This window comes from Crocuta crocuta, unplaced genomic scaffold (assembly GCF_008692635.1).
Source record: "Crocuta crocuta isolate KB4526 unplaced genomic scaffold, BGI_CrCroc_1.0 scaffold243, whole genome shotgun sequence".
NCBI classification, from domain to species: domain Eukaryota; kingdom Metazoa; phylum Chordata; class Mammalia; order Carnivora; family Hyaenidae; genus Crocuta; species Crocuta crocuta.
Genome location: NW_027529596.1, coordinates 6,537,595 through 6,564,967, shown reverse-complemented (window position 1 = coordinate 6,564,967; position 27,373 = coordinate 6,537,595). Strand labels below are relative to the sequence as shown.

At 43.7% G+C, this 27,373-nt stretch overlaps 1 protein-coding gene across 1 annotated transcript in view; it reads right to left on the bottom strand.

Annotated features, from left to right (window-relative positions):
- SPMIP3 (sperm microtubule inner protein 3) overlaps nucleotides 1-19,470 on the bottom strand; it is a 31,204-nt gene extending 11,734 nt beyond the window's left edge. Inside the window, exons 1-3 of the mRNA XM_077761757.1 lie at nucleotides 19,388-19,470; nucleotides 11,038-11,106; nucleotides 5,145-5,240 (exon numbers count right to left, since the gene is read on the bottom strand). Coding sequence (XP_077617883.1) covers nucleotides 5,145-5,240; nucleotides 11,038-11,093 — 152 coding nt within the window. The 5' untranslated portion in view covers nucleotides 11,094-11,106; nucleotides 19,388-19,470. The remainder of the gene's footprint in view (nucleotides 1-5,144; nucleotides 5,241-11,037; nucleotides 11,107-19,387) is intronic.
- Between the last annotated feature and the right edge of the window lie 7,903 nt (nucleotides 19,471-27,373).

Sequence of the window (27,373 nt, the reverse complement as noted above, 5' to 3'; positions counted from 1 at the left end):
CCAAAATAAATGTTAGAACTAATAAAGGAGTTCAGTGAAGTTGCAGGATACAAAATCATTACACAAAGATGTATTGCATTTCTATATACTAATAACGAACTATTGGACAGAGAAATTAAGACAACAATCCTATTTATAATTGTATCAAAACAATAAATAGGAATAATTTTAACCAATGAGGTTAAAGACCTGTACACTGAAAACTGTAAGACACTGATGAAAGAAATGGAAGAAAACACAAATAAATGGGAAGATATTTTGTGTTCATGGATTGGAAGAATTAATATTGTTAAAATGTCTATAGCATCCAAAGCCATCTACACATTTAATGCAATCCCTATCAAAATTCCAAAGGTGGGGGTGTGTGGGGGTGGTTCAGTCTGGTGACAGTCTGACTCTTGATTTAGGCTCAGGTCCTGATCCTGGGGTCATAGGATTGAGCCCTGTGTCAAGCTTTGCACTGAGCATGGAGCCTGCTTGGGATCCATTCTCTCTCCCTCTGCCTCTTTCTCTCTTTGCTTTAGAAAATAAATAAATAAATAAATAAATAAATAACATTAAAATTCCAAAGGCATTTTTTCACAGAACTAGAACGAAGAATTCTAATATCCTAAAACTCCCACAAAAGAGTCCAAATATCTAAAGCAACCTTGAGAAAGAGAAACGACGTGGAGACATCATGCTTCCTGATTTCAAATTCTATTATAAAGCTCTGGTAATCAAAGTAGTATGACATTGTCATAAAAGAGACACATATCTCCACTGAACAGTATAGTGAGCACAGAAATAAACCCATATCTATGCGATCAATTAATTTATGGCAAAAAAAAACCCCTAACCCCCAAAATATGCAATGGGGAGAGGAGAGTCTCTTTAGCAAGTGGTGTTGGGGAAAATGCAACATGCAAAAGATGAAACTATTTTATACAGAAAAATCAACTCAAAATTGGTTAAAGACTTGAAGGTAAGACCTGAAGCCATAAAACTCCTAGAAGAAAACAGGAAGGAGTAAATTCCTTACAATCAGTCTTCTCAATGAGTTTTTGGACTTGACACCAAAAGGAAAGTGAACAAAAACAAAAATAAACGGGACTACATCAAACTAAAAAGCTTTTGCACAGCTAAGGAAAGAAGCAATATAAAAAGGCAGCCCGGGGGATAGGATAAATATTTGCCAATCATATATTTGATAAGAAGTTAATGCCCCAATTACATCAATAACTCATACAAGTCAATAGCAAAAAAAAAAAAATCTGATTAAAAAATGGGCAGAGAATTGGACTAGACATTTTTTCCTGGAGAAGATGATATACAGATGGCAAACAGTTTCATGAAGAGGGCTCCCCATCACTAATCATCAGGGAAATGCAAACTGAAACCACAATGCGCTATCACCTCACACCTATTAGAATGGTTAGTATCAAAAAGGCACAAGATAAGAAGTGTTGGTGAGGAGGTGGAGAAGTGGGAACCTTCGCGCATTGTTGGTAGGAATGCAAACTGGTGCAGCCGCTGTGGGAAACAGTATAGAGGTTCCTCAAAAAATTAGAACTACCAGGAATTCCACTTCTGGGTATTTATCCAAAGAAAGTGAAATCCCTACCTCAAAGAGATATCTGCACCTCCACGTTCACTGTGGCATTATTTGCAATGGCCAAGACATAGAAATAATCTGTGTTCGTTGATGGATGAATGGATAGAGAAGATGTTGTATATATGTATATGTGTATGTATTCAGGCATCAAGCATAAAAGAAGGAAAACTTGCTATTTGTAACAACATGGCTAGACTTGGAGGGCATTGTGCTAAGTGAAATAAGTCAGATAAAAACAAGTACTGTATGATCTCATTTATATGTGGAATATAGAAAAATCAAAGCAGAGAAAAAGAGAACAGAGTGGTGGTTGCCAGAGGCAGAGTTGGAAGGATGGGGTAAATGGGTGAAGGGAGTCAAAATGTACAAACTTCTAGATAAATAAATTCTAGAAATGCAATGTACTGCATGGTGATTATAGATAATAATATTGTATTGTGTATTTAAAGGGTGCTAAGATAGTAGATCTTAAAAGTTCTCATCATGAGTAAAGAAATTTGCAACTATATGAAGTGATAGATAATAACTAAACTTATGTAGTAATCATCTCACACTATATACATATATTAAATCTTTATGATGTATACCTAAACTAATACAATATTATATGTCAACTGTGTCTCAGTAAACTGGAAAAAAAAGGGTTTCAAAATGTTATTCATCTTATTAAATCTTATTTTGTGTAGATCTGGAATATTCTGTGCATCACTCAAAGAATATTCTATCTCTGAGTGATGACATTATGGGTAATTTCAACTTTTTTATTAATGTTATCTGAACATTGTAAAAAAATGTGTATTTTAAAATTTTGTTTTACTTTATTTTTTTTAATGATCTCTACTCCCAACATGGGGCTCAAAGTCACAACCCAGAATTCAAGAGTCACATGTTCTACCAACTGAGCCAGTCAGGTGCCCCAAAATGTGTATTTTTAAGCTCTAAAATACATGAAGTGAGCAGCTCTAGATATGAAAAATTTCCAGTGTTGTGTGAGATGTAGGAACACCTAAACCCAATCATTTAGTAGTAGGATGTAATCTTAACCGACGGTATCACCATGATTAATCACACGTAAATGAGGCGACTGACAGTTCTTAATCATAATATATTGTGTTTCCGTATTTCAATAAAAACTTGATGATAATGTGCCTTCTTTAAAGCGTGGTTAGCAGAAATGGAGGAATTCTGCCTGAAAGTCAGAAAAAGCAAGAGCAGGAATGCGACCGTGTGGGTGCGGTACTGGGTGGGGGAAAGTACGGGTAGGCCCGTGGAGCTCTGCGGTGAATGGGCACAGAGAAGCACCAGAATCCCTGCCCATCTCTACTTGCTCTTGTTTCAGGTCTGAGAGGTTCTTGGGCCTGTAGAGGGGGCACCTTAAATGGTGGGCAGAAACCCTTCTTCCTGTACAAAAAAAGCACATCTTCCACTGTCAACCAAACATTATCAGTTGCCTGATGAACAGGTCAGTCTCTTGTGAGGTTGGGTTCTGTGTCTTCACGTCCGTCTCGTCACGTCTGTGCCATGGCTCTGGCTTCTGAACCAGGTCCTGGTGATTGCCCCTAGATCCACCCCTGCTCTGCCTTTGCCCTGGGTGTTTCCATGGAATCAGAATATTGTCCATTTTCAAGTAATACATCAGTGTCCTGAAGATAAGACTTTCATTCGAAGGATAGGATTCTAATACTGAAACCATTGCATTGGTAGAGGAGTGTTTCTGGGGAAGGTAAGCCATTAGACGCCCAGCAAGTCACACCACAACTACAAAAACTGAGGTTAGAACTGATTCCAAGAACCACATCGTTTCCTGTTTTTTGGAGGGTCAGGAGCTTGTCTTTTGTTTCTTCTCATTTTTAACTAGAAGCTCAATAGCCATTGACTGGCAACTTCACTAAGTTTTCCCCTTAGGCGGATCTGGGGCAGGCACTGGTCTTGGAAGAGTCAAGTAGAGTCAAGGTTCCCTTTGCCCGAGACATCCTGTGGGGAGGAGGACACACATTCAGGTACCGATGTTGGAGCTGGGGGTGTCGTCAGAGCCCACGAAGCACATGGGAAGAGTGCCCTGGCGGTGGGGCCAGCCCCAACAGGAGTTTAACATAATGTGTATTGGGGTCAGAACAAAGACCTTGGAACTGAGAATCAGAACGTGTGGATAGTTCCACGTCCCAGCTTTCACACTGACCAACTGTATCTCAGGCAAGACATGTCACCTCTGTGGTCCACCTCGTATTCATGTAACTGGATCGGAGTGACCTCTAACGCCACTTCCAGTTTGATCGTCCATTAAGTTAAGACACTGTGCATCTGCTTTATAGATGCCATGGCTCCCTTTTCTTTGCATGGAGGATAATCGAGTGTTGACTATATCAAAAGTGACTAAGAGATTTGTAATATATATTAGACGATGAACTTAGAATAATAGCCATCATAGTTTGAGTGCTTGTTATGTTCTGGAATTTTAGGTCAATTATTCACTTTAATTAATTAATTTTTAAAGTTTATTTATTTATTCGAGACTGATAGAGTATGAGTAGGGAAGAGGCAGAAAGAGAAGGAGATGGGGCACCCCAAGCAGGCTCCACACTGTCAGTGCAGAGCCTGATGTGGGGCTCGAACCCAAGAGTTGCGAGATCATGACCCTGGCCGAAACCAGGAGTCAGATGCTTAACTGACTGAGCCTCCCAGGTGCCCCGGTCAATTATTTTATTTAAAGGATAAGGCAACTGATTCCCAGAGAAGGATTTAAAATTGCCCAAGATCTGGAGCACCTGGGTGGCTCAGTCAGTTAAGCATCGGATTTTTTATTTTGGCTCAGGTCATAATCTCACAGTTCATTAGTTCGAACTGCTCATTGAGTCCTGCAGCGAGCCGTGCATCGAGCCCCACATCGGGCTCTGCTCTGGCAGACGAAGACTTCTTCTCTTCCTGCCTCCTGCACTCTCTAAATAAGTAAGTAAGTAAGTAAGTAAGTAAATAAATAAACAAAATTACCCAAGATCAGCCATTTCAAAATTACCCAAATTGCTGCTTTTAACTACGGTGATTTCTAGTCTCCCAAAACTGGAATATGACTTCCAAGTGACTCTTCTTTGTTTTTTCCTTTTCTTTTTGTTAAAATCACATTTGGAAAGGCAGAAACTATTTAGGCCAAATTCACACTTTTACTGAGAGGGAAACTGAGTCTCAGGAAGGGTAAGCTTTTCGAACGAGTTAAAACTCTACATCATGGTGTTTCTTACATTTCTTTGACGATTTAATAACATTCTATATTTATTGCTGATTATAAAAGTAATAGATGTTCTTTAGAGAAAATCTGGGAAACCAAGAAAAAGAAAAAAGAAAATACAAATACCAGTGATCTTAACCACTCCTAAAAAGCCCTTGTTAAGTTTGGTGTATTTCCTTCCAAGCTTTTTTCTTTAATCGATTAAATAACAATGATTATTATTGTTATTATTATGACTACAAATTGTCATTCCCCCCCCTTTTTTACATTTATCATTCTAACTGTAGTGAAATTTTTGAAAATTAAGATTTAGGAAGGTCTCCTCACCTGGGAAGTCTCTTCACACTAGAATCGAAGTGAACTCTTGCCAGCTGCCCGGGATAATATCCTTGGATGTCCTTTCCCTGATGAACGATGAATACACTAGTGGAGAAAGTAAGAGGGGGATTAAAAAAAAAAAAAGCAATTAGTTCTTTACAGCAGAATGCCAGCTGTGGTGTAATAAGACATACATGCGGTCTGTGCCCCTGGTTTCTGGCACAGAGCTCTGGAAATCTTTGGAATTTCTTGGTAGGGGTGTCTTCTGTTATCCGTTTTTCAGGATTTCCTTCTCAAGAGTCATAAGTCATTTGACGTGTCAGGTGTTAGGTTCAAACGATCAGAAAAAGAAATAGGAGCCTATCTGTTTCAGATTCTGTGTCTCCCTCTCTCTCTGACCCTTCCCTGCTCACGCTGTCTCTCTCTCTCTCAGAAATAAATAAAACATTTAAAAATTAAAAAAAAAAAAGAATTAGGAGGCTATCTAATTTAAAACCAGCGGAGGCAAATGTTGATCATTGTTGAAATGAAGGAGAATGGATACAGGGGGGCTCTTTATACTATTTTTTTTTCCACTTTTGGTCGGTTTACAAACTTTCACAAGTATTTTCGATTTTTTTAAAAGCTGTGATAATTAAGTGTATGGGGCAAGAAATGAATAAGCGCTGTGATGGCCAGAGCACAGACTGCTTGTGGGCTGGAGGAGGGAACTTAGCTTTGCCAAAGAGGGATGGGCTGTAAGAACATCCTGAAGCACAAATAGGAGGGAGAGGAAGAGCTTTTGGCATGTGAAGTTGAGCAGGGGTGGGGGGTGGGCATGTACAGCTAAACAGAGGTGAGGTGAGGCAAGTGTGCCGGGGTGTCCAGACCCTTCCTTTTGAAAGACGTCTTATTTTGGGGCACCTGGGTGCCTCAATCGGTTAAGCATCTGACTCTGGATTTCGGCTCAAGTCATGATCTCATGGTTTGTGGGCTCGAGCCCCATTTTGGGCTCTTTTCACTGACAGTGTGGAGCCTGCTTGGTATTCTCTCTCTCTCTCTCTCTCTCTCTTTCTCTCTCTCTCTTTCTCTCTCTCTCTCACAAAATAAACTCAAAAAAAGTTTTGAAAGACATCTTATTTTATAATCAATTGCTTTTCCTTTTAGATTATGGTCACTGCATTATTTTGCTATTTCAGAATTACATGTAGTTGGATTATGTTATGTGCAGATTTTATTTCAGAAGAGCAGTAGGAACATTGCAAAACATTTGTTATACATAAAGGGGGCACTGTGGGGGCGCCTGGGTGGCTCAGTCGGTTAAGCGTCCGACTTCGGCTCAGGTCATGATCTCACGGTTCATGGGTTCGAGCCCACATTGGGCTCTGTGCTGACAGCTCAGAGCCTGGAGCCTGCTTCTGATTCTGTCTCCCTTTCTCTGACCCTCCCCTGCTCATGTTGTCTCTCTCTTTCTCTCAGAAATAAAGAAAACATTAAACAATTTAAAAAAGGGGGGGCATTGTGTTCGAGAGGTTGGGAACCACTCAACTAGGGGGCAGGGAATCTTGGTAGCAGTTTTTAAGATTAATGACATAGTGCAATTTTTATTTTAGAAAGATCTTCTCCAGTGGCAGTATGGACAGTGAAGTTGAGGACAGTCTGACTAATGTACAGAGACTGGCCAGAAGGCAACTGTCATCATTTACATGGGACACAGAGAAACCTGAGCTATGTATTGGGGAAGGTGGCCAGAGAGGACAGGGGTAGTTTCTCTGTGGGAGAAACGGTTGAGGCTGAGAGGGAGATGTGTAAGACAGGGACAGGCTTGCCTGACGGCTTCACACATAAGCAAGAAGGCTGCCATTCCTCAGGAGAGGGAGGGGCCACAGGCAGGTGACCATCATGGGGACAGTTTGTGATATGTAGGTGTTTGGGGACCTTCCACAGGTTCTGAGCACTCAGTCGATGCTATCAGAGTTCAAGGGAAGAGTCACTAGAAATCAGTACATAGTTTTGCATGAAGTAGCTTGCCAAACATGTGTTAGGGGATAAATGGAAACCTGAACCATGTCCGCAGTCCAATCAGCACTTACTGAACGCATGCAACATGCCTGCACACTGTGGGTTCTTAGATACAGATAGAGGAGCTGACTTGTCCTCATAATGCTTTTTTTTTTTTTTTTAAGTTTACATATTTGGAGAGGTCCAGGAAGGGCAAAGAAAAAGAAAAAGGGAGAGAGGGAATCTCAGGCAGGCTCTGCGCTGTCAGCACAGAACCCGATGCGGGTCTTGATCCCACGAACTGTGAGATCATGACCTGAGCTGAAATCAAGAGTTGACGTTTAACCAACTGAGCCGTCCAGACGTCCTTTTGCTCTTTATGTGCTGAAATAGTGATCTGAATAAAGGGTCAGTGGCATCACAGTTGTGGGACTGATGTTCAAGATTTGGGCAAGCAAACAGACGGGGAAGAGATTTGAGGTGAGGGGAATTTTAGAAGCCAAGATGTGGCCAGAGTTGGGATCAAAGTGGAGTGTGGAGGGGCCAGTGAGGACCTCACTGTCTAACCAGTATGAAAAGCAAGTGCTGTGAACAGGGCGGTTCTGTCTGTCTGTCTATGCAAACAGGGCCTCCGGGAACTCTGAGTTTTCCAAAAAACCACAGGCTGTCTGGGCCTGCCCAGTGACTCAGATAATGTGACTGAGCCCCAAAGAGTAAATAACAGCAGGGATTAAGTCATAAGAAAAGAGGGGAACTGGCACACAATCATAGGGAACAAGTGACATTCTGAGGGCCTGGGACTTTCTCGGGCGCCCATCCCGTGGCTGAAGCACTACCTTGGGAAGATCCCTCTGGTGTCCTGTTACCGTCTGTGAAGAACCCAGCCAGGGTTCCGAACCCACGCTGGTGTCTCACAGCGGCTCTGCTGTTTTCAGCAGGCCGAGTTTTGACCATGGATTCTCTACTAGCATGCACATAACAAACACCTGCTGAATACAGGTGAGTGACCCAAGCGCTGCTCCATAGAAGCCGTCTGTAAAAGCTGTTTTGAGGATGGAGAAGCCCTTCTCCACCAGCACCAGGTCACATGTCCAGCTCTCAGTCCCTGGGGGGTCTCTCTTGGTAGGTTGTTGGCCCAGGAGCCGGGAGAGGGAGGGAAGTGTGTAAGCAGGTGCTGGAGGGAAGGGGGGCTGGGCGGAGAAGCGGAAAGCTTTGGGGAAAGAATGGCGAACTCTTTGGGGGGACTTCCCCAGCTCTGCACGTGGCCTGACTTCACCTCCCAGAGGAGAAACATCCCAATTAAGAGGTTAATGAGGGGCGATGCGTATGTAACCTGGCTGGTCAGTCAGGAGCTGGCGTCTCCTGGCGGGACTAGGTGCGAGAGCAGGGAAGCAGCGGGCTCTCCAGACATGGCCGCCGACCTGGGCCTGGGCTCTGCTCACACCCATCAGCTGCCTTGGCTTCCAAGATGCCTGAATGGGTTGTGGGAAGGCCTTTCCCTCTCCTTCTCCTCCAGACTCCAGCTTCGACCGACTCCCACAGGTTGTTTGCTAGCTCCTCAAAGTTTGGCTCTTTGAGGTGACATGTTCTGTGCAGACGAGAGCGCATGTAGCCCGAGCAGAAATCTGGGCTTAGCCGCAGACCAAATCCGATACACACAGGGGAGGTCGGGGCTGCTGGTCCCTCAAGAGCCTGGCCCCGTGGCCTGAGGTGGCCCTGCAGTCCTCTGTCACGTCTATGATGGGCCTCGGACTTTATGAGGCTTCTTTACACGGGTGACCTCATCTACATCCTAGTCACTTGCCAGGTAAACATTATGAACACGCTGTTACAGAACAGGGGACAGAGGCCCAGAGAGGTCAAGTGGGCCCTCCCAAGATCACCCGGCTGGAAAACGCTAGAGCCAAAGACCAAACCCGTCCTCTGAGCTCCATGTTGCATCCAGAGTCGTCTCTCTGTGTGCAGGATGGCTGGCTTCTGGAAGAGTTCAGGGCTATTTTTATATGAGCTCTGGGATTCTCTCATGGGCAGGCAGGAAGTTGAAGTCGTGCACCGAAGGAAGAGGAGAAGAAACAGACACAGCCATATTAGCTGGAAGCTGGCCTCAGTTCAAGGAAACGAGCCCTCTTTGCAGGCTCTGCGGTGTCTGCCGCATGCCAGGTGCCAGGGACACAGCGATGATCCGTATTCTCTCCTACCCAAGAGTTCACGGTCTGGGAGGGAAAACCACACTCAGGCACTAACTAATCATACACAATGAGTAAGTGCTGTGTCAGGGAGGAGCAGGCTCTGGGGAATGAGTCACTTAGGAAGGACACAAACTGGTTGGCACAGAGGATGGGAGACCGCCATGCCTGCTCTGCTATCTTCTAGACTCACTCTCCCCTCCAGGAAGAGGGGGGCGCCAGGTATCAGTAAAGTGGGGGAGGGCTGATCAGCCATCAGTAAACTGGGGGGCTCATTCCCCAGAATGGCTCTGAGTTGGGGCAGGGCCAGTTCGTGGAGAGCCATGTAGGCCGTGGCAGGGTTTAGATTTTATGCAAGATGTGGTGACTGCAAGGTTTAATGCAATGGAGGGCTTTGAACCAAGTTACATGTTATGAAGCCCTCTCTGGAGAATGGACGGCCATTGTTGTAGGTGAGTGGGGAGAGGCCACATTCCCGTTGGAGATACATCCTGGAGGCACAACTGAGGAACCTACTGATGGATTGGACCCCTTACTGTTGTAGATTCAGGACAGGTGTAGACAAGGGTCAGCCTCACGGTGAGTATGGTGGGGAGGCTGGGGCCCCAGCCCAGTTCAGGTGGTGTGCCTCCTCGGGGAGGCTCTGAAGGATGAGCACAGAGAACAGAATCCAGCCCCACCTTAGGACTTCATGGACCCATGTGCCTGCTGCACTGTATCACCCAAGCCCTCAAGCTCCCTATGAGCTGGCTTAGGCCAAGCCCGATGACCCTGCCTCTGTTCCATTGAATTCCTTAGCAGCAGCTAAGGGAGATTTGTTTCCATTTTGCCCAGAAGATGACCCACAGTGGGCAAGACAGATCTCAAACACATCAGAAAGGCCAACGGGTTGTGGGGAGGCAGGAATAAAGAAATACTGAAACCCATCCCTATTTCCCTCCAGTTCCTCACCACAGGGGCTTCTGGGAGGGAAGGGTAGACTCTGTCCTTTCTCTGAAAGACGACTCTAGAAACACAATATCCTTTCCCCATCCCTCCTTCAGTAATTTCTGGAAGCAAAAGGACTTATCTTTGGTGACTAAACATTGTCAAAAATAAGTAGATACTAAAATAAACATGGGGTTTACTCAAAACCACGAAGCCAAAGAGGCTGACCTCAAAGTGGCTTGCTGTGTGAGTGCCTTACCCATTGTCATAGCTTCTAAGCCTCTCTAGACCCCACAGCCAGTGGTAGAGGGAGGCTGGGTCTATGGATTATTATCCAATATCTCTCAGCAAGAGGACTTTAGCACAAAAAAACATGCCGAGGGCTTGTTAGTTTTGGGCTGTCTATGAACTTGGACGAAGAGTGAAAATCCTGTTTCAACTTCCCTTATGGCGGATGCAGGAAGTGGTTTGTCGGATCCTGAGCAGAACAAAGTGGCCCACGCTAAAATTCGGGCTGTGGTTCCTCATCCTTCTTGTTGAAGCCCTTCCCAAGCAAAAACCAATATCCTTCCAATCTTTTGGGAGTTTGGAGTTGCCTGTTTGCTTGGATTTTGCCATCAGCGTGGGATTTGTTTGTTTTGTTTCTTACAGCTTTCCCCAAACCTAAAGAAACGTCATTGGAACTCCTGGCAGCTGTTGCCCCTCAATCACAGAGTACCAGGTGAGCAAATCTACCCCCTACCCCCACCCCAGGTGTCCGTCTGCCTCACCGCAGCGCTGGATGGCATCTGCGTCTGGAAGAACATTACCTGGATGGGATCACTGGGCGGCGGTCAATAAATTCTCGAAGCCTGATGGCAGTCATGGTGGATGGGAGTCTAAAAAACATTACGGAGTAAAGATTTATATTGCAAATGTATACACACTATGTACTATACTGCATACAGTGTGTATACACGGTACACAGTCCACTTCCATGTGTGAGCTGCCCAGGGCCACCAAGCCTGTCTGGAAAGAAATAACAGTAAGAAAATTGAACAGTAGGGAGAATATCTACGGCTTCTTGTAGACCACTGAGGGAAGGAAAGNAGCATAAGCCAATACATACAGATAGGCTTTTCTTTAGAAACTACTGGGCACGCCTGGGTGGCTCAGTGAGTTGAGTGTCTGACTCTTGATTTCAGCTCATGTCCTGATTTCACGATTGTGGGATTGAGCCCTGGGTTGGGCTCTGTGCTGAGGAGCCGACTTAAGACTCCCTCTCTCCCTCTGCCCCTCTCCCCGGCTCATGTATGCTCTCTCTCCAAGAGAAAAGGGGGAGAGGGGCCAAGATGGCGGAGCAGCATGAAGTTCTCTGATTCTCTCCTCCCTGAAATGCAATTAGATCAGCAACAAACCATTTTGCACACCTAATCGATCGGAGGATTAACATAAGAATCTGCAATAACTGGAGCCACAGAACTCGGCAGGAATTCACCATAAAAGAAAAAGAAAGAAAGGAAAGAAACTACTGCGCCAGTTGGGTCCTTAGCGTCTGTTCTCACCCTTCTTAGGTGCCTTCCTACCGCACAAGCTCACGGGCTCGGCGTCACGTGTCCAGACTCCCTGGCACCCAGAGCTCTGGGTAGGATTTAGACTCCTCCAAATCAGACAGGCGGGACGGAGATCTGGAAGGCAGAAACGAGGCAGAGGCCATTTCCTGCTGCTTGTGAAGCCGCGGTGTGGTGAGTGTCTGTGGCAAACACAGGGGCTGGTCTCCAGCACTGGGCGTCCTGAAGCACGTGCATCGAAGGCAGTGACTGAGCCCGCGCTCTGGGGTTCAAACAGCATCCTGGGGAGTGTGGGGTGAGCACCGCAGCGGCAGTGTGAGTGGCTTTGGGAGTAGGATCTGGAAGCAGCTTCCTGAGTAGGGCACAGGTAGCTACCCCCATGTCGGGTCAGTTTTGTGGAGGTGTTCTAGATGCTTCCTGGAGGCCTTCCCCAGAGTCCACTTCTCACTGTCCTTCTGATGACTTCTTAAGTGCCTCATCATGACATCAAACTGTTTCTGTTTCCTAGGTGTAAACATATGATCTAGATAGTTTCTAGTCTAAAATTCGCATTGCAGCTGATTATCTCCTGGAGAGGGAGACTTGTGGCAGAAAACCGCTACGTGGAAATATTCACTTGAGGACAATGTCAATGATGGGGAGAGAAACAGAGTGCTTGGGAGACAAAAGTGGGAGAAAGCATTACTTTTTTACAGTTTACCTTTCGTGTACCTCATCAATTTTGTACTACGTGCTTATGCAACCCGGAAGGGGGCTTTCAGCAGAACTCCACCAGGCTGGTGCTCGGATCTCAGACTTCCAGCCTCCAGAACTGTGAGGAATCCATTTCTGATGTTTATAAACCACCCGGTCTATGGGAATTTGTTACAGGATCAAGAGTAGACTAAGGCACCTGTTCTGTATTTTGGTGATTACAGTACGTCTCTGGAAGTTAAGTGAGGCAATAATGTGTGTGTGTGTGTGTGTGTGTGTTTCTGTAACCCAAACAGCACCTTTGAGAAAAGAGAAATATGAGTTTCTACGTATGAGTGTGTGTTATGTGTCAGGTGACATGAATTAGCCTTCCAGAAACCTGCTATTTTATGGACAAAAACAAAAAAATGAAGTCCTGAGAAATAGGTTGTACAAGGTCACTGAGGAAACCAGGATGGGAATCCATTTTGTTCCAGAAACATTTGACTAACATGCTATCTTGCAACAACCACAGAGCGCCCAGACCATCAGCCAAAACAAAGGCAGGCCAGCCCCAAGGAAGCAGGAACCAGGAGGGAGATCGGTTGGAAAACAGCGTGTGGCGCCTCCTTCTTCCCTTTTCTAGTCAAGACTAGTCCACGGATCATCCACAGGCCAGCTAGCTGCGTCATTTCACCCCTGAATGTGTTTCCCAAGCAACGTGAACACTTTCAAGCAAGATTACATTCAAATAGTTTGGCTCTCCAGTGCAGTCTGTTCATTATGTAATCTGTGTTTTTCTTTTAGCGCTAGTGTGATTATTTAAAAGAAGACAATGAAGAAGAAAGAACAAAAGAGAAAATCTGAGTAAACACCACTGAGCTCTTGCTTGAACACGGAAAGCTTTGTGACTGCCAGGATTTTCCTTCACCCGCCGTGACATGCTGGAGAGAAGAATGGAAGATATTCGGGACATTTGTGCTTCACGAAGACAACACCATGTCTGCCTTTGAGGGTAGAGTGATTGCTCAGTGCCTAGGAACTCTGAATCAACACTGGAGGGAATAAACCAGTCCTGGGCTGCCATGCTTTGGCCACGCCACAAAAACATTTTTGGAGGAACACAGAACAACCCACATGGAGTCTGAGCTCCCAGAATTATCAGAAGACGTTGTCTGGCAATGATTGCAACCTGTCTTTCTGCATCTTTGGAGAACGGTTGCTACCACATATACGGGCTACAAAGGCACATCTTGTGTGATTACTTGTCATCCCTGGAACAAATAAGAGAATGTAGTTTGCAGTGAGATATGTCAGTTCGTTTTATTTTAGTCGACTGTAGAAAATAGATGCACATGCCAGATCTGAAGGAGATAGTTACGAACACATGTCAAGCTTGCTATCATTTCCATATGCACAGCCGACAATGTACAACACTGTTCTCGGCACCCTGGACAAGAGAACTTTCATCTCCTTTAAAATATAGACTTTTTATAAGTCGCTTGAATAGAAGAGTCTTCCGCAGAGGTGCTCCAAATAATATCCTTCCGGGGCAAAGGGGAATTCCAGCTGGTACATTTCATTCAATTTTGAATTAGCCTTAAGGAACCTTAAGTAGTTTTAAAATTCTAAACTGAAGACATAATTACGCTCAGAGTAAATAATGCTGTAAAGTAATATGAAAATTATCCACAAACTACTTTCATTTTTATATTTGGTATACATTATATATGTATATACTTAAATACTTGAAACCACGGCAGATCTCCTGTATTATATTCTTTGTTTTACACTGAATGAGGTATCATGAAAGTTTTTCCACATTGCTACAGAGTATTTATTTTTATTTTTTTACATTGAATTATTTTTGAAAGACAGACAGAGACAGAGCGCAAGTGGGAAGGGGCAGAGAGAGAGGGAGACACAACAGAATCTGAAGCAGGCTCCAGGCTCTGAGCTGTCAGAACAGAGCCCAACTTGGGGCTCAAACTCACAAACGGTGAGATCATGACCTGAGCCGAAGTCAGAAGCTTAATCGACTGAGCTACCCAGGCGCTCTGCTACAGAATATTCTTAATTCTAATATTTAAAGTTCCTTTGTGTTGTTTGGTGAGGTCCAACCATCACTTTATTTAAAATAGTACGCCTTTCCTCTCCCATGCCTGGACTCCTTCTCCATGATCTATGTTTTATTTTTCTCCAAAATGCTCATCACCATCTGCAATACTACAAGTTTACTTATGTATCTTATTTAGCTCTGTCTCCCCACTGGAAAGGAGTCTCCACGAGGGCAGGACAGTTTGTCTCTTATGCTCACAGCTGTATCCCTAGGGCCAGAGATCAAAATCGGCACATGGTGGACATTTCATTAATATCTATTGAGTAACTGAATGTGCCAGAATTTATGAAACCCAGTCTCCTACTACTGGACATTTTGATTGTGCTGAAGATAAGTCTATTTTGATTCGAGGGAATTTATTCCTTAGATACATTCCTAAGAATGAGATAAGATTTGGGCATCTTCATGGCTCTTATGTAGGAAAATTTTAACCACTTCCAATTAATTAACACTGGCCCACAAACCACTGCAGTTAGACTCCCAGGGCACAGAAATTAAAGTTTAATAATAGAATTTTTTATAATGCTGATGTTCAGAAAGTGAACTAAGGTACACGAATAAAAGACATACATTGCAGCAAATTCCCTCAATGTTAATATTCAATGTACTGACTTCAGGGACAAAGGTATAAGATTTATCTTGTCAATGTTTTTAGCAAGTTTTTGGTATTACAGAATATATTATGGATCAAATCAGAATTCTGTTAGATAGCAAAAGAGTAAAGAATCTGATAAAACCTGTCTATTTATGGCAAAATTTCTTATCCAATCATGAGGGAAGTTTTTCAGCCAGATAAGGAACATCTATAGAAATTTACAGCTAACATCGTACTTAATGGAGAAAGAGTGACTTTGTCCTAAAATCAGAAATAAAGCAAAGATGTCACTCTTACCACTCTTATTCGACATAGTGCCGGCACTCCTACACGGTATAATAAGGCCAGAGCAAGAGACATAAGGCATATGGATGCAAAAGAAGACAACTGTCCCTATTTACAAATGGTATAGTAGTCTGTGTAGAAAATCTCAAGGAGCCTGTGAATAAACTCTTAAAGTTTATTTATTTATTTCGAAAGAGAGAGAGTGCACATGAGCCGGAAGAGGGGCAGAGAGAGAGAATGGGAGAGAGAATCCCAAGCAGGCTCCATGCTCTGCACTGAGCCTGACACAGAGCTTGATCTTACCACTGTGAGATCATGACCTGAGCTGAAATCAAGAGTCGGATGCTGAGTCTGGATGACGGAGTCACCCAGGCATCCCAAAACTAACAACTTTTTAAAAAATGTTTATTTATTTTTGAGAGAGGGAGAGAGAGAGAGAGAGAGAGAGCGCGCGCGTGCACAAGTGGGGGAGGGGCAGAGAGAGAGGGAGACAACAGAATCTGAAGCAGGCTCCAGGCTCTGCGCTGTCAGCACAGAGCCTGACGCAGGGCTCGAACCCATGAACCGTGAGATCATGACCTGAGCTGAAGTTGGACGCTTAACTGACTGAGCCACTCAGGCACCCCAATAACTGTTTTAACAAGATTATAGGATACAAGGTCAACACACATAATTATATTTAAATACTTTAAATAAAGAATTGGAACCAAAAATTTGAAACACAACTATTTATGATAGCTCAAAAGAAAAAAGGAGAAACATTATGCACATATCTAACAAGACATGCACAGACTCTCTATGCTGAAGGCTACAAAACTGACGGAAGAAGTCAAAGATCTGAGAGACATACTATGTTCATGGTCTGGGAGACTCAACATAGTAAAGATGACAATCTTCCCAAATTGATCTGGTTTATCTGGTGAAACTACTCAGCAGTAGTTTTTGGAGAATATAGACAAGTTTCTTCTAAAGTTTATTTGGGAATGCAGGGAACTAAAATAGCCAAAGCAATTTTGAAAAAGAGCAGCCGCCCTCTGGGCGAAAAGGATGGGAAAGACCGCATCCTGAGCTAACGCTTGTTATCCACCAGACAGTTGTCATATATGCTATTCACGCGACACTCTCAGGAGTCCTTCATTATCCTGAATTTCTAGTAGATGCTAAATTTCATGTTGAAGGCCACACAGCCAGTAAACAAGCAAAAAAAGAAGAGCAAATCTGTCTGACTCCGAAGGCCTTCTGGTACAGTGCTACTCTCATTGATCCACTCAACAGATATTTATGGATCAACTACTTTTGCTTGGCACTGTGCCAGGCACTAGGGAGAAAGCATTTAGCAAGAGACACGTGGTTCTGCTCTCTTGTTACTGATCTGGTGGAAGAGATCAAGTCTGATATTAATCACAGTGTCGCTCAAATTGATATAAAATTGAAGCTTAGTAGCTGCTAAAACGGGATCCTTGACAAGTTACCTTTCAGGGAGTTGAGTGGCTGTGTCCCCACCCCCCACCCACATCCCTTTTCCAGAATTTTATTGTTTTTTAATGTTTATTTTTGAGAGAGACATAGCATGAATGGGAGAGGGGCAGAGAGAAAGACGCAGAATCCGAAGCAGGCTCCAGGCTCTGAGCTGTCAGCACAGAGCCTGATGTGGGGTTCGAACCCACAAACTGTGAGATCATGGCCGGAGCCAAAGTCGGACGCTAAAGCGATTAAGCCACGCAGGTGCCACGTGCCCCTCCCCCCCTTCAGAATTTTAAAGGAAAAGTCTCCAAGAACAGATGTCACATTTGCTTCAGAAAACCTGAATACGGGACACCTGGGTGGCTCAGTCGGTTAAGCATCCGACTTTGGCCTAGGTCATGATCTCACGGTTCGTGCGTTCGAGCCCCACTCGGGCTCTGTGCTGACAGCTCAGAGCCTGGAGCCTGCTTCAGATTCTGTGTCTCCCTCTCTCTCTGCCCCTCCCCTGCTCACACTCTCTCTCTCAGAAATAAATGAAACATTAAAAAAAAAAAAAAAAGAAAACCTGAACATTTTCCCTGATAGGAGGCATGTGATAAGCAACGGGCTTTCTGAGGTTTAAAATTTAAATTGACATCAATTTTTTATGGTAGAAAGGACTAAAAACAGTATTTGTTAAATTGAAGGTTCGATCTTCCCAGTATGATAGGGAGCGGAACCAGTAGTAATTGCCTGGTAAGTTTAATCAGCTTGTGAACCTCAAATAACTAGCAAGTTTTAGCATTGAATTCATCTGTCCAAAGAAGGAGCAAAGTTAAGATAGTAGTCAGGGTCCCAAGATTCTAATGTGATGTATCTATAATTTTGGGAAAATTCGAGAAACAGAGGGTGGCATTAAAATTGGCACATAAGCGGCAACAATTGGTTTTCTAGATGTACTTTATAACCCCAGAGCCCTGCCCACCCCCTCTTTCCTTGGAAGTGTGGAATCCGTATTCAAGGCATCGGGGGGTGTTGAATTTCTAAGGAAAGCCACTCCCTAGTGATCTGACAGTGCAGAGAAACCGTGGGGTGGGGGGCTTGCTCAGAACTGGTGTGACCCACCCTGGCTGGGTGTATGACAATGGCCTGGCGGACGGCAGGGTCGCTCTGTAGCGGGGGCTATTGCTACCACCTGCCTTAGAGCATGTGTGTTGTGAGAAGGCATTGAGAACGGGGCTTTCCATTACTGAATTACGTGGACAGTCCCCTGTTTCTTCTGTTTCACTAAGAAGCCAGTCTTCCCAGTTCCCAAAGTTTGGTTATCATCCCCTCCTCCCCCCTCCCCCCAGTCCTATTTGAATTCTACTGCCTCGATGCTTTTCCTTCCCTTCTTCCGAATCTAAGTTCCGCCCACTTAAGGCTTCCGGGCCTTAGTCAAGTTCTGTGTCATCTCCTTCAAGGCCTCTGTTCTGGGTTCCAAATGACCCACTGCCCATCTCTGGACTCCCAGAGCCCTTAGTTAATCCTATAATGCGTTTTGGTTCTAAGGCCTGTCTTCATTGCTTATTGGTTTCTGAATTCATCTATTCATTCTATCATTTAAGAAAACATTGAATGAGTGAAAAGTTTGTGCCAGGCCTTGGATAAGGCTCTAGAGATTCTTCAAAGAACAAGACGTGAGTTTCATACAAGGTCTGGCCTGTCGACCTGAAATGAAAGCTCCTAGATATCGGGACTATATTGCTTTGGCAGGTACTGTCCTCACTGTCTTTGTCCATCTCCTGCCTCACGACGTTTCCCCATCCAAGGAAGTGCTCTATGCATACTTTGGAATGAATGAATGAATGAATGAATGAATGAATCAGTCAGTCAACTCAACAAACTGTCAATCTAGTAAACAGTTTCTAATCTATGTTCTTTTTAAAATTTTAAAATTTTTATTTATTTGAGAGAGAGAGAAAGAGAGAGATAGACACAGAGAGAGAGAGAGAGAGAGAGAGAGAGAAAGCATTGGAGGAGCAGAGAGAGAGGAAGACACAGAATCTGAAGAAGGCCCCAGGGTCTGAGCAGAGAGAGAGGAAGACACAGAACCTGAAGAAGGCTCCAGGGTCTGAGCTATCAGCACAGAACCTGATGTGGGGCTCAAACTCACGAACCGTGAGATCATGACCTGAGCCGAACTGAGTCACCCAGGTGCCCCTTTAATATTTGTTCTATTTGTATTGCAGAGAGCCAGATGTCTTAACATGGGTACACCTCATTTCTAAGAAAAAAAATGTTGAGCTAAATCTACTCAAATAATTTAAAGCTGAGAGGTATGAATGTTCACGTTCCAAAAGAATTCTTGGCTTAACAGAACGGTTTGCCACAAAGTTTGCTTAATTGTGAGTGCTTGTCTCCAGAACATTCAAAATGCAATCAGCAATTTAGTACTGCAAGCATGAAGTGAGAGGAGAGAGAGGTTCAGGCAGTCATGACCGAACCGGTGTTACCTATTTGGGCTCCAGTGGGTAGAATCCTCTTTGTTCTTAAAAAACGTCTTCTGAGGACAGTGGTTATTTCAGCTGCCTCCTGGTGTTGGGTATACTGCAAAAACACACTGCAGAGATATAGGACTTGATCCTTTCGCATCACTCAAAAGGCTATTGTGATGCACTGTGGGACAGAAAGTTTTGCTAGGCGATGCCTGTCAGGTCGTGGCCTTCTAGAAAGGAGGGAGCCTTTGGTCTCTATGAGAGCCGAGCTGCACAAGAAAGAAAGGGTGGAAATCAGGGTAGATAAGAACACCGTGTGGACAAACAACCCAGACCATTTAATCGCTAGAACTTTCTTTTCTCCAAAGATTATTTCAAGGACAACATAAGGTTAAAGATCTGGGTGGCGCTGTATTGGTGAGTGATGCCCTTTGCAAGCTAGAATTGAAGAAGTAGGGCACACGAGGGACATGAGCCTGGATCTGCTTGGTTCAGCATTAAGTTAGGCTCCATCCTTCTCCTACTGAGGCCATCAAAGGAGGCTTTTAGTTGTTTACAGATACAGTTCAAACGAATCCATGGAGCATCACTGTAACACTACTATGTAGCACAGTCATAACCTCAGAAGAACAGAATGACAAATCTGCTCATTCGAACCAACCTTTACCCAAAACAAAACCGACATACACCACTAGCATTATCTGCAGGACTGGCCTGGATACAGGANAGAGGGTGAGCAGGGGAGAGCGACACAGAATCTGAAGCAGGCTCCAGGCTCCGAGCTGTCAGCACAGACCCCGACGTGGGACCTGAACTCATGAACCATGAGATCATGACCTCAGCTGAAGTCAGATGCTTAACCAAGTGAGCCACCCAGGCGCCCCAATTTCCATACAATTTTAGGTGGTACTTAGGAGAGACAAGGGGGTAGGCTGGGCCTCCCAATGGGAGCCTCACCCACATGGAACAGACACAATAGCAGTTTAATACCAAAGTCTTGGTGACACAGCACTTTGTTAAAAGTAGAATGGCGGGCGAAATTTAAAGAACAGAAACAACATACTGGAATTACACTAATAGAAATGATAAATGGTTCTCATTTGCTGGGTAAGCACCTTCTAATGCCAGGCACTGTGTTAGCTATTTGACACATAACACCTTAAATCCCAACCATGGCCACTGAAGGTAAATATCTCCGTTTGAAATGAAAGCTAACAGAGGCTAGGGAACTTGCCTGAAGTCACAACCAGACTATGATAAATCTAGGGTTTGAATCTAGCTCTATCTGACATTAAAGCCCAGATTGAATTACACTTTAATTAGAATACATAAATTAAAACAGTTTTAAAAAGTTTATTTATTTTGAGAGAGACAGAGACAGCGCAAGTGGGAGAGGGGACAGAGAGAATCCCAAGCAGGTTTCATGCTGTTAGCGCACAACCTGATGCAGGGTTCCCACAATCTGTGATCGATCCCACGAACTGTGAGATCCCACGAACTGTGAGATCATGACCTGAGCTGAAACCAAGAGTTGGTCACTTAACCGACACGTAACCAACTGAGCCACCCAGGCTCCCCTAAGATGCTATATTCATCATGAAGGAAAAAACAAACAAACATGTTATTCATGGAAATAAACCTGACAATACAAAAATGTACAGAGAAGAAAGTTAAAAATGAACATAAACCTCATGAGTCAGAAATTATCGTTGTCCTGGATATGTTAACATCAGTTTAGATGTCATTCTGAACATATAAACAGATTGACATTAAAAGTGAGATAGTTGACTTCCAGTGAAAATGGTGGAGTAGAAAGACCCTAAAGCTCACCTCGTCCCACAGACATGACTAGATAACACCCCATCAGTGTAAATAAGCTAGAAAAAGGCCAGAAGATTGGCAGAACAAAGTCCACAACTAACTGTAAAGAAAAGGTCAGGGGTGCCTGGGTGGCTCAGTCAGTTACGTGTCCAACTTAGGTCAGGTCATGATCTCACAGTCCATGGGTTTGAGCCCTGTGCTGGGCTCAGAGCTTGGAGCCTGCTTCAGATTCTGTGTCTCCCCCTCCCTCTGCCTCTCCCCCACATGCTCTGTCTCTCTCCATCTCTCAATAAACATGAAGAAGAAGAAGAAGAAGAAGGGGAGGAGGAGGAGGGTAGGAAGGGTGGAGTCCCAGGGCAGAGCTAAATGGACCATGGTCATGGTCTCAGAGAAGGAAGAGAAAGAGACTACCACACCCAGGAGCCCACATGGTGAAGACAAATCCCCATAGCATTTGGCTTTCAAAACTAGAAGGACCAAATTTCGAAAGTTCTGACATAAAGCCTAGAACTTTAAAAATCAGAGGACTCTGGTCTGAGATAGCCAAGAGGGTGACTCCCCACCCTTAAAGAGACAGCATGACAAGTAGTCCCCTGAGAGACAGCAGTTTGAAAAAGGCCTGGGCATATGGGAGGAAGAGTTATTTATTAATTGCAGAGCGATTCCACCTGCAGGAACCAGTGGAGCACCAGCATTTGCCACCTAACTTGTTTACACCGCATTCCATACCCTCCAGCGGGGCTTGTCTCAGTCCTGGCCCCACAGCTTCCCTCCCACAGAAAACTAATGCAAACCACACCAACACTGCTCCTCCTACCCTACCCACGCATTTTATGGAATCTTGGTCCCTGCAGCAGCAGCCTGTTACCTCCCATGGAGGACATGCACACCTTGCTAACACTGCACGCCTTGCCTGCATGCACTTTGCAGATGCAGCAGCTGGCCCCACCTTTGGCATCGGAGGCAGAGGCATGTTCCCTCTGGCAAAGGATGAGTGCTCCTTGTTAAAGGATTAGTGCCTCCCCCCACCCATGACTTTCAAGAGCCTACTTTCCTCACACACAGACACAGACAGAGAGAGTTAGACAAAATGAGGAGAAAGAGAAATATGTCCCAAATGAAAACAACAGGATAAAACTACAGCCAGACACCTTAGCAAAACTGAGATAAGTAATATTCCTGATAGAGAATTTACAGTAATGATCACAAAGATATTGGGCTGGAGACAAGAGTGGAGAACATCAGTGAGACCCTTAACAAGGAGATTAAAAAAACAACAACAACCCAGAAATGAAGAACAGAATAATTGAATTACAAATACAGCGGTGGAATAAGTAGAAGACGAGAAACAGTAGAACAAATCAGCAGCCAAGAGGACAGAGTAATGGAAAGTAATTAAGCTGAGCAGGTGAGAGAAAAAATAGTTATACAAAATGAGAACAGACTTAGAGAACTCAGCAATTCTACCTAGGGTAATAGCAGTCACATTATAGGGGTCCCAGAAGAAGAGAGAAAGGAGGGCAGAAAATATATTTGAAGAAACAATACCTAAAAACTTCCCTAACCTGGGGAAGGAAACAGAAATTCGGATCCAGGAGAATTCCGAGATCCCCAACAAAATCAACAAAAGGAGGTCTGCACCAAGACACGTAGTAATTAAAACAGCAAAAAGATAAAGATAGATAAAGAAAGAACGTTAAAAGCTGCAAGAGACAACAGTTACATGCAAGGGAAAATTAGGCTAGGTTTTTCAACAGAAACTTTGCAGGCCTGAAGGTAATGGAATGATAAGTTCAAAGTGCTGAGAGGGAAAACCTGCAGCCAAGGATACTCTATTCAGCAAGGCTATCATTCAGAATAGAAGGAGAGATGATGAGCTTCCCAGACAAACAAAAGATAAAGGAATTCATGACCACTAAACCAGTCTTACAATAAATATTATTAAAGGGGACTCTTTAAGTGGAAGGGAAAGGCCATAAGTAAGAGTAAGAAAAGTAGGAAGCACAAAAACAGTAAAAATAAGTGTATCTATAAAAATCAGTCAAGGGGCGCCTGGGTGGCTTAGTCGGTTAAGCGTCCAACTTTCGCTCAGGTCATGATCTCGCAGTTCGTGGGTTCGAGCCCCGCGTCGGGCTCTGTGCTGACTGCCAGCTCAGAGCCTGGAGCCTGTTTCGGAGCCTGTATCTCCCTCTCTCTCTGACCCTCCCCTGCTCAGGCTGTCTCTCTCTCTCTCTCTCCTAGAAATAAATAAAAAACATTAAAAAAAAATCAGTCAAGGGATTCACAAAATTAAAGGATGTAAAGTATAATACCATACACCTAAAATGGGTGGGGTGGCAGGGAGGAAACGTATGTGACCATCAACTTTAGTGATCATCAACTTAATATAGATTGCTATATGTAGAAGATGTAACATACAAACCTAAAGGTAACAACAAATAAAAAACCAATGATAGATATGCAAAGTATAAAGAGAAAGAAATCCAGGTATATTACTAAAAAGCCAGCAAATCATGAAAGAGAGCAAGAGAAGGATAGATCGGAGAAAAACTATAGAATCAATTACAAATCAAATAACAAAAGGGCAATAAATACATACCTATCAATAATTACTTTGTAAATGGACCCATACTCCAATTAAAAGCCATAGAGTGACGGAATGGGTAAAAAACAAGACCCATCTATATGCTGCCTATATGAGACTCATTTCAAACCTAAAGACACATGCAGATTGAAAGTGAGGGGATGGAGGGACACATGGGTGGCTCAGTCGGTTAAGCATCTGATTCTTGATTTTGGCTCAGGTCATGATCTCATAGGCTGTGCGATCAGGCCCCAGGTCAGCCTCTGTGCTGACAAAGCAGAGCCTGTTTGTCTCTCTCCCCCTCACTGCCCTTCCCCCACTCACACTTGCCCTCTCTCTCTCAAAATAAATAAAAGTGAGGGGATGGAAAAACATTTATCATGCAAATGTAAGTGAAAAGAAAGCGAGGGTAGCAATAGCTTTATGGGACAAAATCGACTTTAAAACGAAGACTAAAAGAGACGAGGAAGGACACTATATGATCATTAAGGGGGCAATCTTACAAGAAGACATAACAATTGTAAATAAGTATGCACCCAACATGAAAGCACCCAAATACATAAAACAGTTAATAATAAATATAAAGAAACTAATCAATAATAATAAAATAATAGTAGGGGATTTTCATGCCCCTCTTAAGTCAATGGACATATCATCACAACAGAATATCAACAAGGAAACTGGCTTTGAATGACACCCTGGACCAGATGGATTTAACAGATATAATCAGAACATTTCATCCCAATGCAGCTGAATACACCTTCTTTTCAAGTGCTCACGGACTGTTCTCCAGAATAGATCACATGTTAAACCACAAACCAAATCTCAACAAGTGCAAGAAGGTCAAAGTCATACCATGCATCTTTTCTGACCACAATGCTCTGAAACTAGAGAACAGCCACAAGGAGAAATCAGGAGAGAGCACAAATACATGGAGGTTAAACAATGTTACTAAACAATGAATGGGTCAACCAAGAAATCCAAGAAGAAATAAAAAAATACATGGAGACAAAGGAACACAAAAATCCAATGGTCCACAACCCCTGGGATGTGGCCAAAGCAGTTCCAAGAGCGAAGTTTATAGCAATGCAGGCCTACCTCAAGAAGTAAGAAAAATCTCAAATAAACAACCTAACCTTACACCTAAAGGATACAGAAAAAGAACAAACAAAACCCCAAGCCAGCAGGAGGAGGGAAATAATATAGAGTTAGATAACTTTATAAACCAAAATAATTCTGGAAAACTGGGATCATATATATATATATATAATATAAAAATATAATTTAAGTAAATTTAAAACATTTAACTAAAGAATCAAACCAAAAATTATGATGAGTGATCTACACAGTATAAGAAGCCGTGTGGATTATCAGTCATCATAAAGTCCATAAGAGGACTGCTTGTGCATGAAGATGCTCATTGAAAGAAATATCTTCAAACTCATGCCAAGTTCATTGACCTGTAATGTATAGTTCTCTATTCTCTTCAGCTTTAAAATTTCCTCTATTTCCCCCTGGATTTTGTGAATATCAAATTAATGCTTCTGTTTAGAAGAGTATTAGTGGGATCATCCTGTAAAATGTGGTCATAACACTCTTAATCTATCATTTCACCATGTCATATGGTCATTTAACTCTTTCAAAAGGCAAAAATTTCAAGGTCATCCTGACCACTCTCCAGGGAAGCAATCATTACATTTCTCACAATACTCAAATCTTATCTTCAAATTTAGAAGCATATTCATTAAGTAACTCTTCCTCAGATCCACTGTTAGCTCACTGTTTGGGGGCATCTTCTTTCCATTTAACCTCATGGTTCTCTCCTCCTGGTGACATCAGAGAGCTCTGAGACCTTCTTCAGCTGCACAGAATATCTAAAAATTCTTTAAAAACATTTTTTAAATGTTTATTCATTTTTGAGAGACAGACCATGAGCAGGGGAGGGGCAGAGAGAGAGGGAGACACAGAATCCAAAGTAAGCTCTGGGGTCTGAGCTATCAACACAGAGTCCGATGTGGGGCTTGAACCCATGAACCATGAGATCATGACCTGAGCTGAAGTCAGACGCTCAACCGACTGAGCCACCCAAGTGTCCCTAAATATTCTTCTAAAATAATACATTTCTCATAATTCAGGTTGCACAAAAAAACATAGTTATGAACATTAGAATAATCTGAAATCCTTCAATCCAGGAGCTCTACTGTTAATATTTGATCCCATTAAATATATCACCGGTATTACTGGTGCAGGACGCCACAGTATACTAAGATTCCCGTGAGGGTTGGCACAAGAGAGATCTTGACTTTGAGTGACCCACACTTTATTTTAGGACAGAGCAGCTGTGCTGAGAATTCCTCACCTACTTTCCTGAAACATCACCTTTCCTTGCTACCTTTAAACACACAGCCAGCTCTACAGGGCAGGTTCCCCAGCCAATCCTCTGGTCTCTTTGCTAACTTCCTCTACATCTCTGGTCTAAAGGTGTCTTTCAGACAAATGAGCTCTTTAGCCACAAAAAACGTGATCATCCCTGGGGTGAAGATGCGGTGTCCTACCCAGATTCTCTCCTTCAGAATTAAGGCGTTTCCATATCTGTTTAGAATGTGTGTTGCCTCTTATAACTCACAGTTCAGTCCTTCTCCAAGAACTGCCCTTGGCCAAAGGAAACTGTCTCCCATGCTTTATGTTCCCACCTCCAGGTAGTACACCATGAATGACTGGTCAGCAGGAGGACACAGAGGCCCAGTCCCCTGGCCTCGGTTTGGGCGACTCTGAAGGGCTGTCCCAGTTCCCGTGGCCCGTCTGGAATCAACTAGCTGAAGCTGAACTGCTGTGTCTGAGTTCATTTTCTCCCTCTACCTAATCCTGGTCCCTTTGCTTCATGAGAGAGAGAGTTCCTGAGATTATTTCCCAATAAATCACCTCCATGAAACTCTCCATCTTGGAGTCCATTTCCTGGTGAATCTGATTTAAAAGAGTTGGCCCAAGAAAGCCGACTCTGAACTGAAATGTTCAATTCCGTCACCCACTGGCAGCCTCTGGGGCAGGACCTCACCTCTGGCGCTAAGTGAAGCAAGGGTAGCCCCTGGCCTTCTGTAGTGGAGCGATTGTTAAGTGTTCCTTTATGGTCCAAAAAGGATAGGCTATGAGTAGGACAGAATGTTCTGGCAGGTGCAGTTTCCCAGGCATCTGAGAGGTCGGAGGAAGAAGTAATTATGAGAGCAATGAAATTGGATGGCTCTCAGTGAGTACCTCCATATTCTGCAGTAAGACAGTGAACTTCTCAGGGTGATTAATCATTAATCAGGCAAAATCTGAAAGCAGAGGACTCTCTTTGCAGTGTACAGAGAGACTGATTTGCTCTAGTGGGAGGGCAGAGGCAGGTAAGAGTCGGGCATAGTTCTGAAATATAAGGGTAGGAGAGCCTCAGAGAACAGTCCCAAAACTTTGCTGTGCCATCATCAAGGCCATGGTTGCAAAGGAGTGGTGACCTGGTGACCTAAGATTTGGGATGACAAAAAGGAGTCATCGCACTTGAGGACCTTGAAAACTCAGACTTGTGTGAATTCTCTGGGTCTGCAGAGGTCGTCTATTCCTCT